This window comes from Ictalurus punctatus, chromosome 14 (genome assembly GCF_001660625.3).
Source record: "Ictalurus punctatus breed USDA103 chromosome 14, Coco_2.0, whole genome shotgun sequence".
Taxonomy (NCBI): domain Eukaryota; kingdom Metazoa; phylum Chordata; class Actinopteri; order Siluriformes; family Ictaluridae; genus Ictalurus; species Ictalurus punctatus.
Window position 1 is genome coordinate 18,212,211 of NC_030429.2, and position 13,063 is coordinate 18,225,273.

At 39.2% G+C, this 13,063-nt stretch overlaps 1 protein-coding gene across 1 annotated transcript; it reads left to right on the forward strand.

Annotated features, from left to right (window-relative positions):
- The first annotated feature begins 1,054 nt into the window (after positions 1-1,054).
- Positions 1,055-9,846, forward strand: api5 (apoptosis inhibitor 5). Its single transcript, XM_017486140.3, has 14 exons — positions 1,055-1,333; positions 2,572-2,733; positions 3,297-3,390; positions 4,339-4,404; positions 4,545-4,696; positions 5,916-6,122; positions 6,275-6,379; positions 6,579-6,668; positions 7,013-7,191; positions 7,286-7,379; positions 7,516-7,572; positions 7,691-7,791; positions 7,880-8,019; positions 8,901-9,846. Exons 1-14 carry the CDS (start codon positions 1,262-1,264, stop codon positions 8,975-8,977), a joined length of 1,596 nt encoding a protein of 531 aa, XP_017341629.1. The 5' UTR covers positions 1,055-1,261; the 3' UTR covers positions 8,978-9,846.
- Positions 9,847-13,063: the final 3,217 nt, after the last annotated feature.

Sequence of the window (13,063 nt, forward strand, 5' to 3'; positions counted from 1 at the left end):
GCTGTTCATACACTGATGTTTTACAAGCTTCACAAATCAATTATATCACCCTTCTGGGTGATAGCGGATAGTGTGATTCTGATCAGTCATAGAATGAAAAAGCAAAAAGTACAAAACCTGTTAAAAATAATTCTGAATAGGAGTCTTGAGATGAGCAGATGTTCCAGGGTCTAGGGGCCACTGCTCTGAATGATTTACCTTCCACAGAGTTTACTATGGTTTTGGGAACCACCAGTGCTGAAGGATCTGAGTGTGTGAGCTTGAGTGTAAGGATGGAAAGGTTCTGTGAGAGATAATGCAGGGCATTGAACATAATCAGTAGAAGCTTGGCTTTACACAAGAAGAGATTGGAAGCCAGTGTAAAAGTATAGGAGTATGTGTGCTGAACTCCCAGCATGTCAGGACTCTGGCAACTGAATTCTGAATATACTGAAGAATATTTAGGGTTTTATCAGAGATACTGTTTAAATGAGAATTGCACCAGAATTTGCACATATCGCTAGCAGAGCAACACTTATTATTCAGTCAGGAAATGTGTAGGTCTGTTTGAGTTAGACTAAAAGAAGTCTGAAGGTTCTAAACTAAAATGTTATAACAGCAAACCTTCAACTAGACTTCATCCCTTATTATATATATTTTTTAATGAACAGGAATACCTATACAACTTGTGTTAGGATAAGCTCCTTAGCACCATATCCAAGACAATACAAATCTAAGAATATACTACTTATTTTTGCATATGCCATGATCCAGATTGATTTACATTTATCAAATTTTTTATACAGCTGCGCAGTTGAGGGTTAACGGCCTTGCTCAAGGGCCCAGCAGCGGCAGCATGGTGGTGCTAGGATGCGAACGTAAGACCCTCTGATCAGTATGCCAATGTCTCAACCACTGAGCTACCACTGCCCCATACTCAGACTCATTCACTCACACACACACACAACACTAGTGTATTTACCTGCACTAGTTGTGTGTAAATCCCATTCCATGCCACAAGAGGGCGGTGTAACAGCAGCAGCTCTCTGTGCACGCGGAGGTAGGGGAAACCAACGTCACGCGCGTCAGAATCCAAGCGACGAGTTAGCGCAGGAGCTGTACGCTAGCGCGCGAACGAAAGCGTTTAGCTTCGTATTCGACAGAAAAGTCTGATGTTGCGATATTTTCCGACGCCCTAGATCAGGTTGCGCTAACAGGTAGGGATTTTACTGCGGAAAAAGCAGGTGTTTACTTTCCATTACTCACGGATTCGTTGACGCAGATGGCGGCCACAGTGGAGGAGCTGTACCGTAACTACGGCATCCTTGCCGACGCCAAGGAGGACCTGAGCCAGGTTTGTGTTCCTCCTCCAGCTGCTACAACAAACCCCATTTCCTCCAGCAGTACATCTGTACTGTAGTACAACACACGCATCTAGCTTACTGACCGGGTAATTTACTCTAAATGTCTCTCTTAGCTTGCAGAAATACTTATACGGCCTACAGCAGTTAGCTAAGCTAATCTAGCTATGCTAACCTGGGCTAGCAGTCATTTAGCTAACAGAGTGCATTAAAGTGTACTGTGGAGAGTGAACGGCTTCTACAGCCTGTAGTGTAATATATCCTGTAGCAGTTAGGGATTGAGCTAAGGTCCAAGCTAGTTTTAGCTCTGTGTAGCTGTAGAGTGAAGTACAGAGGTGAAAGGTGATCTGTCACATTTATCCAAAAAGTAGCTTTATAACAGGGTTCAAAAGAGGGCCAATGGGGGGATTTCGCCAGCACACCGGGGTTATACCCCTACTCTATTACGGTAAGTGTCCTGGAATTTTTAATGACCACAGAAAGTCAGGACCTTGCTTTAACGTCCCATCTGCAAGACGGTTTTGTTTTTACAGTATAGTGTCCCTGTCACTATACTGGGGCATTAGGCTCCACACAGACCACAGGGTGAGCGCCCCCTGCTGACCTCACTAATAACACTTCCAGTAGTTTAAAGCTTCCTTAGTTTTCCCCAGGAGGTCTCCCATACAGGTACTGACCAGGGTAAACTCTGCTTAGCTTCAGTGGGAAACCTGGTGAGAACTGCATGGAGTGTCTTATCAAAGCACTGAAAGAACGTGCAAATTCCATGCACACAGAAGGTGAAATGCTAACCACTCAGCCGCCGTGCACCCTTTTAGTAATACATTTAATTTAGAAGTAGCAATCTTGGTTCGTTCATTCATCTTCAGTAGCTGCTTTATTCTGGTCAGGGTGGCTGTAGATTTGGAGCCTATCCTGGGAACACTGGATGTGAGGTATCAATAGAACCAGGATGGGGCAACAATCCATCACAGGGCACCATGCACACACTCATTCAAACATAGGGGCAATTCTAATGTAGCCAACCCTACTACCTGCATGTTTTTTGGAAGGTAGAGGAAACCCGGAGAACCTTCACAGGAACTCCACACAGACCGTGACCAAATCTCAGAATTGATCCAGGAACCCTGGAGCTGTGAGATGGCAGCGGTACCCACTGCATTATTCTACAGTCCAAAATCTTAGTTATGTAACTTTAAATAAATATGTTTGGGTTTTTTTTATGTTTCAGCACAAAGATGCCTACCAGGTTATCCTGGATGGTGTGAAAGGAGGCCCAAAGGAGAAGCGTTTGGCTGCACAGTTCATTCCAAAGTTCTTCAGCAGTTTTCCAGACCTGGCAGATGCAGCAATTAACGCACAGTTGGATTTGTGTGAAGATGAAGATGTATCGGTAAGGTCATCTCTGGCCCCAAAACACGAAAGAGAGAAAACCCCAATTGTGATCAGTAGGGATGGGTTATATAGATTTGAAATTATATCACGATATTTCATGGTATTTTTTGCGGTAACGATATAAATGACGAAATGGAAATAGAAAGTTCAACGCACTCTTTTTGTCACAAGTCACATCAGCAAACACTAACATTGATCCAAAAAAAGTTCAGCTTAATCCTGGCCATCATCACATGCTAAACTATACCAATCAAGTATGCTAAAATATAGAACATGAATTTTATATTCAAATTAATATTCCAGTGAAAACACTCACAGAATTCATAACCTTACCTCCACCTTCTGCCATGCTTGTTCTCGTCCTACGTGTGAGATGCCCCTGTTGCAGAGCGTAAACAGGTCATCAACTATATTGTCAATATCGCAGGATGACAAATTCTTTATCATGGGGAGGAATTGTACTGGTATATCAGACGATACGATACACACACAGCCCTAATGATCAACACTTATCAATATCTATTTGTTGCGGTTTTTTTTTTTGTTTTTTTTTTTTTGCAGATTCGCCGACAGGCCATCAAAGAACTTCCACGCTTTGCAGCTGGAGAGAATTTACCCAGAGTAGCAGACATCCTCACACAACTACTGCAGACAGGTAATTGTAAGAAGTTAAAGTGCTGGTAGAATTTGTTTAGTACAAAGGAAGGCTAAAATCATATTTTTACATTTTGTTACAGTTAACATTTTAACAGTACACATTACATTATGTAATATCTCTACAGGCTTAAGTTTTCACATAATTTCGTTTTTTTTTGTTTGTTTGTTTTTTTAAAAAAAAAAGACATTCACCTAAAGAGCAAAAGAAACAAACCAGATGACAAAATTACAAAAAATTTCTCTGTTACCTGTACCGCAAACCAGACTGACAGCAGTGTAAAAATAACCTTGTGTTGTCAGTGTCCTGTAAATTGTTCCAGACTTAATTGCACATGTGCAAGCACACGTCTCTTTTCATGACTACCTCTCTGCAATTTTGTTGTGTGGAATTGAGACACCCACGGCCACTGGCTTGGCCACCATACGGTGGCTGAATGTGATCATCATTGGGTCATTGGGCTGCATGGTTAAAAGGGCATAATCGCAGTCATTAGGGTGCCCGGAACTTCATCCTCCTGTAGCCGCTGAATGCTGCGTTGTGCATTTGAAAAGAATTACTGCCAGCGGCAGCAGCAGGCTTATACAGCAGTTTTACAGCCAATACAATGACCACATAAGAAACCTTTATAGATGTGTATGTGCACATTTATGTTTTAGTTTGTAGATGACCACTTTATAATCACCACTTGAGAAACTGATGGGTGTCTTTGAGATAGGTGTATCGGTATGTCATGTTTTTATGATTTGATCATGACTAGGAATATTGTATGCAACTGATTTGATTGGGGTGTGCATTAAACCGCTGTGATTTAGACCAAGCATGGAATGATCATTTGCATTCTGTAATCTGATTGACACCATAACAGTACAATGTAGAGGAGGTCGTGTTGTATTGTGACCTATTTATTTGCCATTTTGATCATGAGCTTTTTCTCCTCATTTCCAGATGATGCAGCAGAATTCAACCAAGTAAACAACGCACTGATTTCCATATTCAAAATTGATGCGAGAGGTATTGTCTAAAAATGTTTATATATTTAAATTCATAAATAAAACCAATAAATATGTGACTAGTTGGTATGTGTTTTTCTTTTGTATGTGTTTTGTGAAATAGTCCAGTGTGCCAACTTTTCTCTAATCATTGTTTCTAAGGGACGCTTGGAGGTCTTTTCAGCCAGATTATACAGGGGGAGGATGTTGTACGAGATAGAGCAATCAGGTTCCTCGCTGCCAAATTGAAGACAATGCCAGAAGAAACCCTGACCAAGGAAGTTGAGGACTACATCTTCACAGAGACAAAAAAGGTAGAATATCTTGAATCCTTTATTTTATTCTTTGTTTTACCAGGATTGTCTCATTGAGATATAAAAACTTTTCCTCCAGGGAGTCCTGGCCCAAGTTCAAGTTTAAATGATTAGTCTTTAAAAAAATTAAATAGTCCTGGAGTTGGATTGAGGTGTTTGCTTGTGCCATTGGGGCCTTTATACTTCAGCTAGACACTGAAAACTTAGCACCCACTTCTTTGAGTTTCACGTTTTAACATTGGAGTACTCTATTTTCAAAAAGTGTCCTGATGTCACAGCACCATTTTCTGTTAAGTAGAGAATGTTTAGAGTTCATTAATGTGAAATAAAATCCATCAATGTATGTTTGACTTGGCTAAGAGAAACACATGTGGAAAGTATATACAGTGGGCTCAAAAAGAATTTACACCCCTTTACTGAAATACTGAAATACCCAAATACTGAAATATTTAGATCGGTATTCCGATCCTCGCTTAAGGCACTTCAAACTGAACTCTGTTCATTCCTGTTTGCTATGAATGTCTGTGATAAATGCATTTCTGTGATCAGTTTGTGTCAAGACATAGATTAGCACAAGCATATAAAATTATTTCTAAACCTTTGAATGTTCCATTGAGCTCAGTGGGCTCCATCATTATGAAATTTAAGTTTGGATCCACCCAGACTCTTCCAAGAGCTGGCCGTCCAGCCAAACTCAGAAAGGCCTTGGTCAAGGAGGTGAACAAGAACTCAGTGGTCACTCTAACAGCACGTCAGAAGACCTCCGTAGATATGGGAGAACTTGCCGAAAAGGGCAGCCATCTCAGAAATACCCCGTCAGTCAGGCCTTTATGGTAGAGTGGCTACACAGACGCCACTTCCCAGTTAAACATATATGGCAGGCATTTTTTTAAAAAATTGTTGCATGAGGAAAAAAAAATTGTTGTCTGTTCAGGCAAAAATGTAACATTTTGGGCTGAACTCTACACGATATGTCTGACGAAAAGCAGGTACTACTCATCACCTGTTTAATACCATCTTCACGTTGAAGCATAGTGGTGGCAGCATCATGCTAAGGTGGTACTTCTCAACAACATTCAGTTATTCAATAACAACAGAGAAACTAACAGGAGAGGAGAGCATAGACTGGATTTGCAGACGGGTCTTGGGTTTTTTTTTACAGAGCATTTTGTCCCAAGTGAGATGGTCACTTCATGCTGTGTTCTGTGTTGTGGTGCAGGTTTTGGAGGATGTGACTGGAGAGGAGTTTGTGCTTCTGATGCGGGTGCTGTCCGGCTTGAAGAACTTGCAGACAGTGAGCGGGAGGCAGCAGCTGGTGGAGTTGGTGGTGGAGCAGGCCTTCCTGGAGCAGGCCCTCAACCCTGCTGATGCTGACAGTGTGGACCGCCTGCTGCAATGCACACGCCAGGCACTGCCGCTGTTCTCGGTGAGCTGGCCTACAGCATTAGCTTGACCACTTCAAAATCTTAATAGATTTTATACTGCACTGCATTCTTTGTTTTGTTGTTTATATGTTAAACGGTAATAAATTTAACTTTACTTATTTAAAAATAGTGGTCTCTCTTTTTATCCCCACAGAAAAATGTGCATTCCACTCGATTCGTGACGTACTTCTGCGAACATGTTCTGCCTAACCTCAGCATGCTCACCAGCCCCGTGGCAGAACTGGACATCCAGCTTGAAGTGAGCATCATCTGTATAAATAAAAAAATCTGATTATGAAAAGAATTTTTCAGATTTTTATATTGCTAAGCACGATGTCCTTAACATTCCACTCATTTGTCTGGTCATACCTTTTCCTGCAATATGTAGTACCTAATATATGCATAGTTAAAAGCAAAACGAGCCATTTTGTTTATGCTGATCCCTTATCATTCTTCAGGTACTGAAACTGCTGGCTGAGATGAGTCCGTTCTGTGGTGACATGGACAAACTCGAGTCCAACCTCATGATGCTGTTTGAGAAACTTCTGGTAAAACCGAAATTAACTAGGGAGCTAAACCATATTTATTTGTGTGAAATTACTTTTTAACTTTAAGTATCAGATAGTCTCAAGGTACGTTAAAATGTTTGAGTTTTGTTCTACCTGTAGAATACACAGCTAGTTTTACTGCCTCATGAGTTATTTTTTAAATGTTTTTGTACTTGATACATTACTACAAATTAGGTCTTAAATTGCAAAGGCTTTGAAAGTCTTAAAGTATTCATTTAAATTTTGGATACTTGTAGATACCTTTTATCTGTAAAAATTTAAGCTTCACCTTACTGTAGCACTTTTATGTAGATGATGGATTATGTCACATTCTTAATGTTTAGGAGTTCATGCCCTTGCCTCCCGAAGAAGAGAATGGGGAAAATGCTGGGACTGATGAGCCCAAGCTCCAGTTCAGCTATGTGGAGTGCCTCCTCTTCAGTTTCCACCAACTTGGCAAAAAGCTACCAGACTTTCTTATTGACAAGGTCAATGCTGAGAAATTAAAAGACTTCAAAATCAGGTCTGTCTGTCTGCTCTTGCTACCAAATTAAATTCACAGTTGTGTGACATATCTCATGTGAGTTTTGATTTCACTCGGGTCATTGGGTCTACAGGCTGCAGTACTTTGCACGAGGACTGCAAGTTTACATTCGCCAACTCCGTGTGGCCTTGCAAGGCAAAACTGGTGATGCTCTAAAGACTGAAGAGGTATTGTTAAATGGTTAAGCTTCTAACTCCTCTTGGGATTAGTATTTTATTTATTCATTTATTTATTTTACAATTGGTGCTTCTTCAGTTTTAACATGGTTACTGGTATTCACAAACTTCTGCTGTGTTCCTTTAGAATAAAATCAAAGTGGTGGCTTTGAAAATTACCAACAACATCAATGTCCTAATCAAGGTAATGCTTTAATTGGGCAAAATCTCATAAGTGAATGGAGAATAAAAAAAGCAGCAACTGTTCCTCAGTGATTTCTACACTGGTTCATTTTTAATGATAATCTTGCTGGCTGTTTCAGGATCTCTTCCACAACCCTCCATCCTACAAGAGCACTGTCACTTTGTCCTGGAAACCAGTGCAAAAGACTGAGGCGGCAGCAGCAGCAGCAGCTGTTGTGGGGTAAGCTTCTTATCCCTACTGGCAAGTCTTCTTTGCAATGCTAAACCTCAGGGCTCATGGTCTGACACCTCATTTATGTATCCCATAGACAAAAACGCTCTTCTGTAGAGGATGTGGCTACAGGAACCATTGGAAAGAAAGTGTCCCCATTGCCCAGGAGGGATGCACGGCAAATATATAACCCCCCGAGTGGAAAATACAGTGCTAGTATTGGTAACTTTTCTTATGGTGAGTTTGATGAACTGGGCATTACTGTAGACTTTCAGTGTTGTGAGCTGGTGCATCGTATATAATTTGGAATAAATTACAGGGCTGGCTAGGTGTCAAATGTGAGTCCCATCTTTAGTGTGTACTACTACTTCTGCTGATACATGTCTTTAAGTCTAGTAAAGTGTCTTTGCTTTTAGATGTACCAAAAAAAAATGCAATGTGAATTGTTTTTGGTTGAGTCATCCAATATGTAACAACCTAGAGTGGGTGAAGGTAAGGAGGTGGCACTACTCAAGTGTTTAGGCAAATGTGCCCTTCAGTTAGCTATAAAACAACCTGGAGCCATAGTATTCAGTGTTTTTGCAGTGATTGCACAGCATAGGACGTGTCATACTTATTTATATACACATGTCTATATAAAGTGTGATGGTTATGACTAAGATCTAGGACTAGAAAAGCTAGACTCAAAAGACAGCTGTTCACTTTGGTGAATATCCAGAAGTTTAGAAGTAACTGATAAGAAAACTAGGGCAAAAAAACAATGATACTAATCAAACCACAATTTAAAAAAAAAAAAAAGTGTTGCCTCACTTCTCTCATTGTAAATGGAGAAGGTTTTGAGTTGATTCATGTAAAATTAAATCTATCTGATCTAACATTAGACATGTTTATCTGATAAATGATCAAAAATGTCACTTTTCTCCACAAACTGGGTACTGGGGCTCATGGAAGGGAAAGATTCAATATATCTGAGTTAAACAAAGTGTACCAAACAACAAATGGCTCATACCCAAGCAGACACATTCAGGGAACAATGAATTGGAGGAGAGTTGGAGGACAGCGGGTCTTAGTTGAAAGCGTGTTCTCTGAAAACTGTACAATTCATCCTGTCTTCTCAGAGCAAAGAGGTGGGTTCAGAGGTGGCCGGGGCAGAGGTTTTGGACGAGGGAACGGAAGTCGAGGACGGATCTACTGAAGGAGGACTATACAACATTTTTAGACTTCCATCTACACAGTTGTAGGTCTGCCACATGCCAGCATCTCTACTGTTCTGACAGCATCAGTCCTATTAGTCCTCCCCCTTTACAGTTTACTGTACTTTATCCCTCCCCTGGTTTGTTCCTCTGTTTTGATAATGTAGTCCTGAAATCATACTTAGTTTGTGTGGGTTTTTTTGTTTTTGTTTTTGCTTTTTTTTTTTTTGGAGGATTAAAAACAAGGCAATTGTGTAATATGTCATTTTTGATTGTATTTGTATGGTGGCAGATCTTTTGTATTTTTTTTTATCTTAGTGTTTTTGTTTGATATCGTCTTCACATGACTTTGTAAGATACATTTGTTTTGATCTGCATTTTATTATAAACCGGTCCAGTCAAAAAAATTCCTGTCATTGGTAATTTTTGGAAATGGGTATTTAAGTTAATACCAGATCTCATATGCCCTCACTTTGGACTTTGCAGTTTTTGATGAGTAAGGAAAGGGGAGTGTAGTATTTGTAGTGATGTAATCCTTGGTCATATTTGTCTTAACAGATGATAGTTGCCATAATTTGGCTTCAAATATTGAGTAACTTAAAATTTTCAGCTAACTTTTTCAAATTTGAGGATCTATTTTGAATTTCACAATTTTTTTGCATGCATATTTTACAACAGTTGGAATAGGTATTTAAGTATTTTGAATAAAAACAAAAACAATTGTTACTTCTAGTTTTTATAACTGATAACAAGCTTACTTTTGCTGAATTATTCTGCTTGTTATTGACAGTGGCTGGTTCTGCTTGGTTAAAAGAGTGCAAAAGTTGACCACCATAAACAAAAAACATAATAAATTACACTTTTCAATTTGTGTTGCTCATTAATGAGCACTGCTTAAGTGTGTACTTCATTTTGCAGACACCAAAGTCCACTGTTCTCACTTTTTTTTTCTATCCAAAAACCTAGTTATGACCATTCAAAATGAAATTCAAACATACTAGATTAAATGTTTCTGCATTATTGTCTATTTTTTGCTCTTTGGTTGAATAAGATGATATTTTAAAGAAATTTTTTAACATATTTATTGTTAGAAGCATTGTGCATATAAAGTAAAATATGTTGCAAAACTGACCTCACATAGGCTTCTGCGGTGAATAGACGTGCACTTCAAAATTGTTTACAGCCACAAGAATAAACACGTTCCAATCACATCACATCCATGGGATATTTTGTGAAGCATGAGAGTCTTTAACATTTCCTAAACATTGATTTGCCTATTAGTTTGCTTGCTGGGATGATCTGTTTACAATAATAAGTTACCAGTTATTTTAGGGCCTAAACGAAAGTGGTGTGTTTGTCGTTCACCAGGAGCAAACTTGAAGACAAGGACCTAAATGTATGTAGTGCTTGTAATTAATAAATAAGATTAGGTAACTCTATGCTGAATGGAGCAGTAAAGAGTTTCAAGGCATGTTATAAAATCACGACCGTGCTGTTTATCAGTATTGCAAATAATAGGACAACCGTTGGCTGACAATTGATCACTCACTGAATTATTTCATGATCATTTCTGATTTGCTGTGCAGTGTTTTATACGCTGTCAAAGCCTACGGGAGGTCTTTTTCACCACAAGCATGTTGGCCATTCTAACTCTTAAATACTCATGCACCAAAAAAATAATAATAATAATAATCAGGATTTTACCCAAGAATTTGATTGGTTATATATTATTCATTAAATTAAGCAGAGTATGTGGGGTATTGGTTTAGCATATAAAAGTGATCTTCTAATGAGGGTTAGAATTTATTCCTTTTTTTTAAATAAATTAATAAATAAATAAATATGTACCCGCTGCTCGTGACATGATATAAAGCAGGAGTAAAACAATGTAGTCGTTACAATGAACAAAAAAGGAGCATTACCTTGGATAACTGTGGCCCTGCAATGACCCCTAAACATTATTTGACCATAAAAGCTCACACCACTAGATGGCCACCCAAGACCACGATTCGTGTAAGATGTTTCCTTTGTTGCTAAGAAAAGACTTGGGTGTTTATTTTTAAACACAATATCATGGTTTGTGACTATTATATTCATGTGCAGTGGGTGATTTTAAACTCCTCACTTACATGCGTTAGATAAACACGGGAAGTGAAAGCCACACATGGTAAACAAACACATTGCTTCTCGTTTCAATGCTTTTTTTCTAGATTCGTGTAATAATTCGCTTTTCCGGCCAATAGACTAGTTTTTGTTTCGTTTTCTGTTTTTCCTTAAATGTTTAGTAAAAATTCCGTTTTATCTATACTGAACTGTCCAGTTTTTACTGCTTCCCTGTAGCAGATTTGGTGGGATGACGGTACGTGGCGCTGTGTGATAACTGAAATATCACCATAGAGACTCATGACCATAGTTGAGTCTGACACCGCATACTACCATCCTAAACAGCATAGGCTAGGGTGTCGTACTAACACACTGTTTAGCACGATAGTATGCGGTTATTCAAGTATACAAGGTGTTTCCCAAAGCACTTCATAAATGCCATTGACACCCAATCTGGAAATGTTCAAAGAAAAGCATGTTTTGTCACATTCCAAACGGTGAATCAAAGAAACAAAAATCCTATAACCCTGCGTTGTGATGGAAACTGTAGCCATGTTTGGAGTCATGTTTGATGATTTTTATTTTTTATTTTTTTGGAGATTATCCCTCTTTAAACATTTACAGTTTATTAACCCTGTTGAACTCGATTCGCTTATTCCAGATTACAGTCAGTAAACCCTGCTGAAAAAAAAAAAAAACAATAAAAACCCTCATATAAATTCTAATGGTTTCCACTGCAAATAGCATTATACATCATTATCTTTTAACCATTAAAACCATTACCAAATGTCAAAGGTGTTCTAGTGGTCCTTAATGGGATCCACTAGACATAACATGCCACCAATAGAAGGCAACACATTTACCAGTAGAGATCCACAGGGACCATTACAGTTTCCATTAAAACCAATCCAATTTCCATTATAACCATTAAAACCATTGCAACGTTCTATGAGAGTTTCTATTGTTTGTTTGTTCTTCAGCAGGGAAGGTGGCTACAGGCTCAGATGTTGGCAAACGAGTCCACCCTCGAGATTTAACAGCGACTTCGCTTTCAACATTGAATGAAATCAGAATAAAGCAAAACAAACATATACACACAAAAACCATCTGTAGGCCGGCCTATAACTCCTAGGCAAGAGTAAGTCCTGTACATTACATGATGTAAAACAATGTGTTCATGGCACTGACACTGATATAGGTTATAAAACATGATAATGCTTATACCCCTGTGTGTATTTTTATTTAGATTTCACACATCTAATAGTCCAGTTGCTTTTTCGTCATGTCACAGCATTTATAAGACACTGCGGTCTGCTGTCAAAATACAAAACACATGCCCACACCGAGCTGTATGTTACAATGGCAGCTGGAGAAGATGGAAATGCAGCACTGCTTGTGTGCACTGTTATGAAACACAGCAGTCCATTACTGCTGCAACCTGCAAAAAAAAGAAAAAAAAAGCACGACACAGACAGAGTATGGCTTAAGAGCCGTGCGGAAGAGTATGTTATCCTCTTTTTCGTGAACGAATAGCAACCGCCCCCTCATGTACAATGCTTGGAATAGTAACAGCACTGGCAGGCTTACTAAATATAGAAACCAGTGAGTGTTAACATGTCAACCAGGGACCAGAAAAAGAGCTGGCCTACACACGTGTGGCCTTTCAAGCTACAAAGACTAGTGCTGTAATTATACGAAATATGCTTTGTTTCGTTAACCTACAGGTACATAACCTACACCCATGCTCCGATGTGGAGTGTGTACAGGTGAAACAAAGAAATGTACACTGTTAAAAATAAAGGTTCCAATTAGGACCAAAAAGGGTTTGTCAGCCTGATGCCATAGGAGAACCCGTTTAAGCCGCACAAAGAACCTTTTACTCTCAAGTTCTTCAGAGAACCATCTATTTACTGGTGCTTTAAAGAAATCAGAAACGGTTCTTTACAGCAGTGCCACAAGGAGCCAGGTTATCATAAGTTCTCTAA

Coding starts and splice junctions, on each gene's coding strand:
- api5 (XM_017486140.3), top strand. CDS start 1,262: ATGGCGGCCACAGTGGAGGAGCTGTACCGTAACTACGGCATCCTTGCC. Junction 4,697..5,915: donor TCTTCACAGAGACAAAAAAG/GTAGAATATCTT, acceptor GTTGTGGTGCAG/GTTTTGGAGGATGTGACTGG. Junction 7,192..7,285: donor TTAAAAGACTTCAAAATCAG/GTCTGTCTGTCT, acceptor TTGGGTCTACAG/GCTGCAGTACTTTGCACGAG.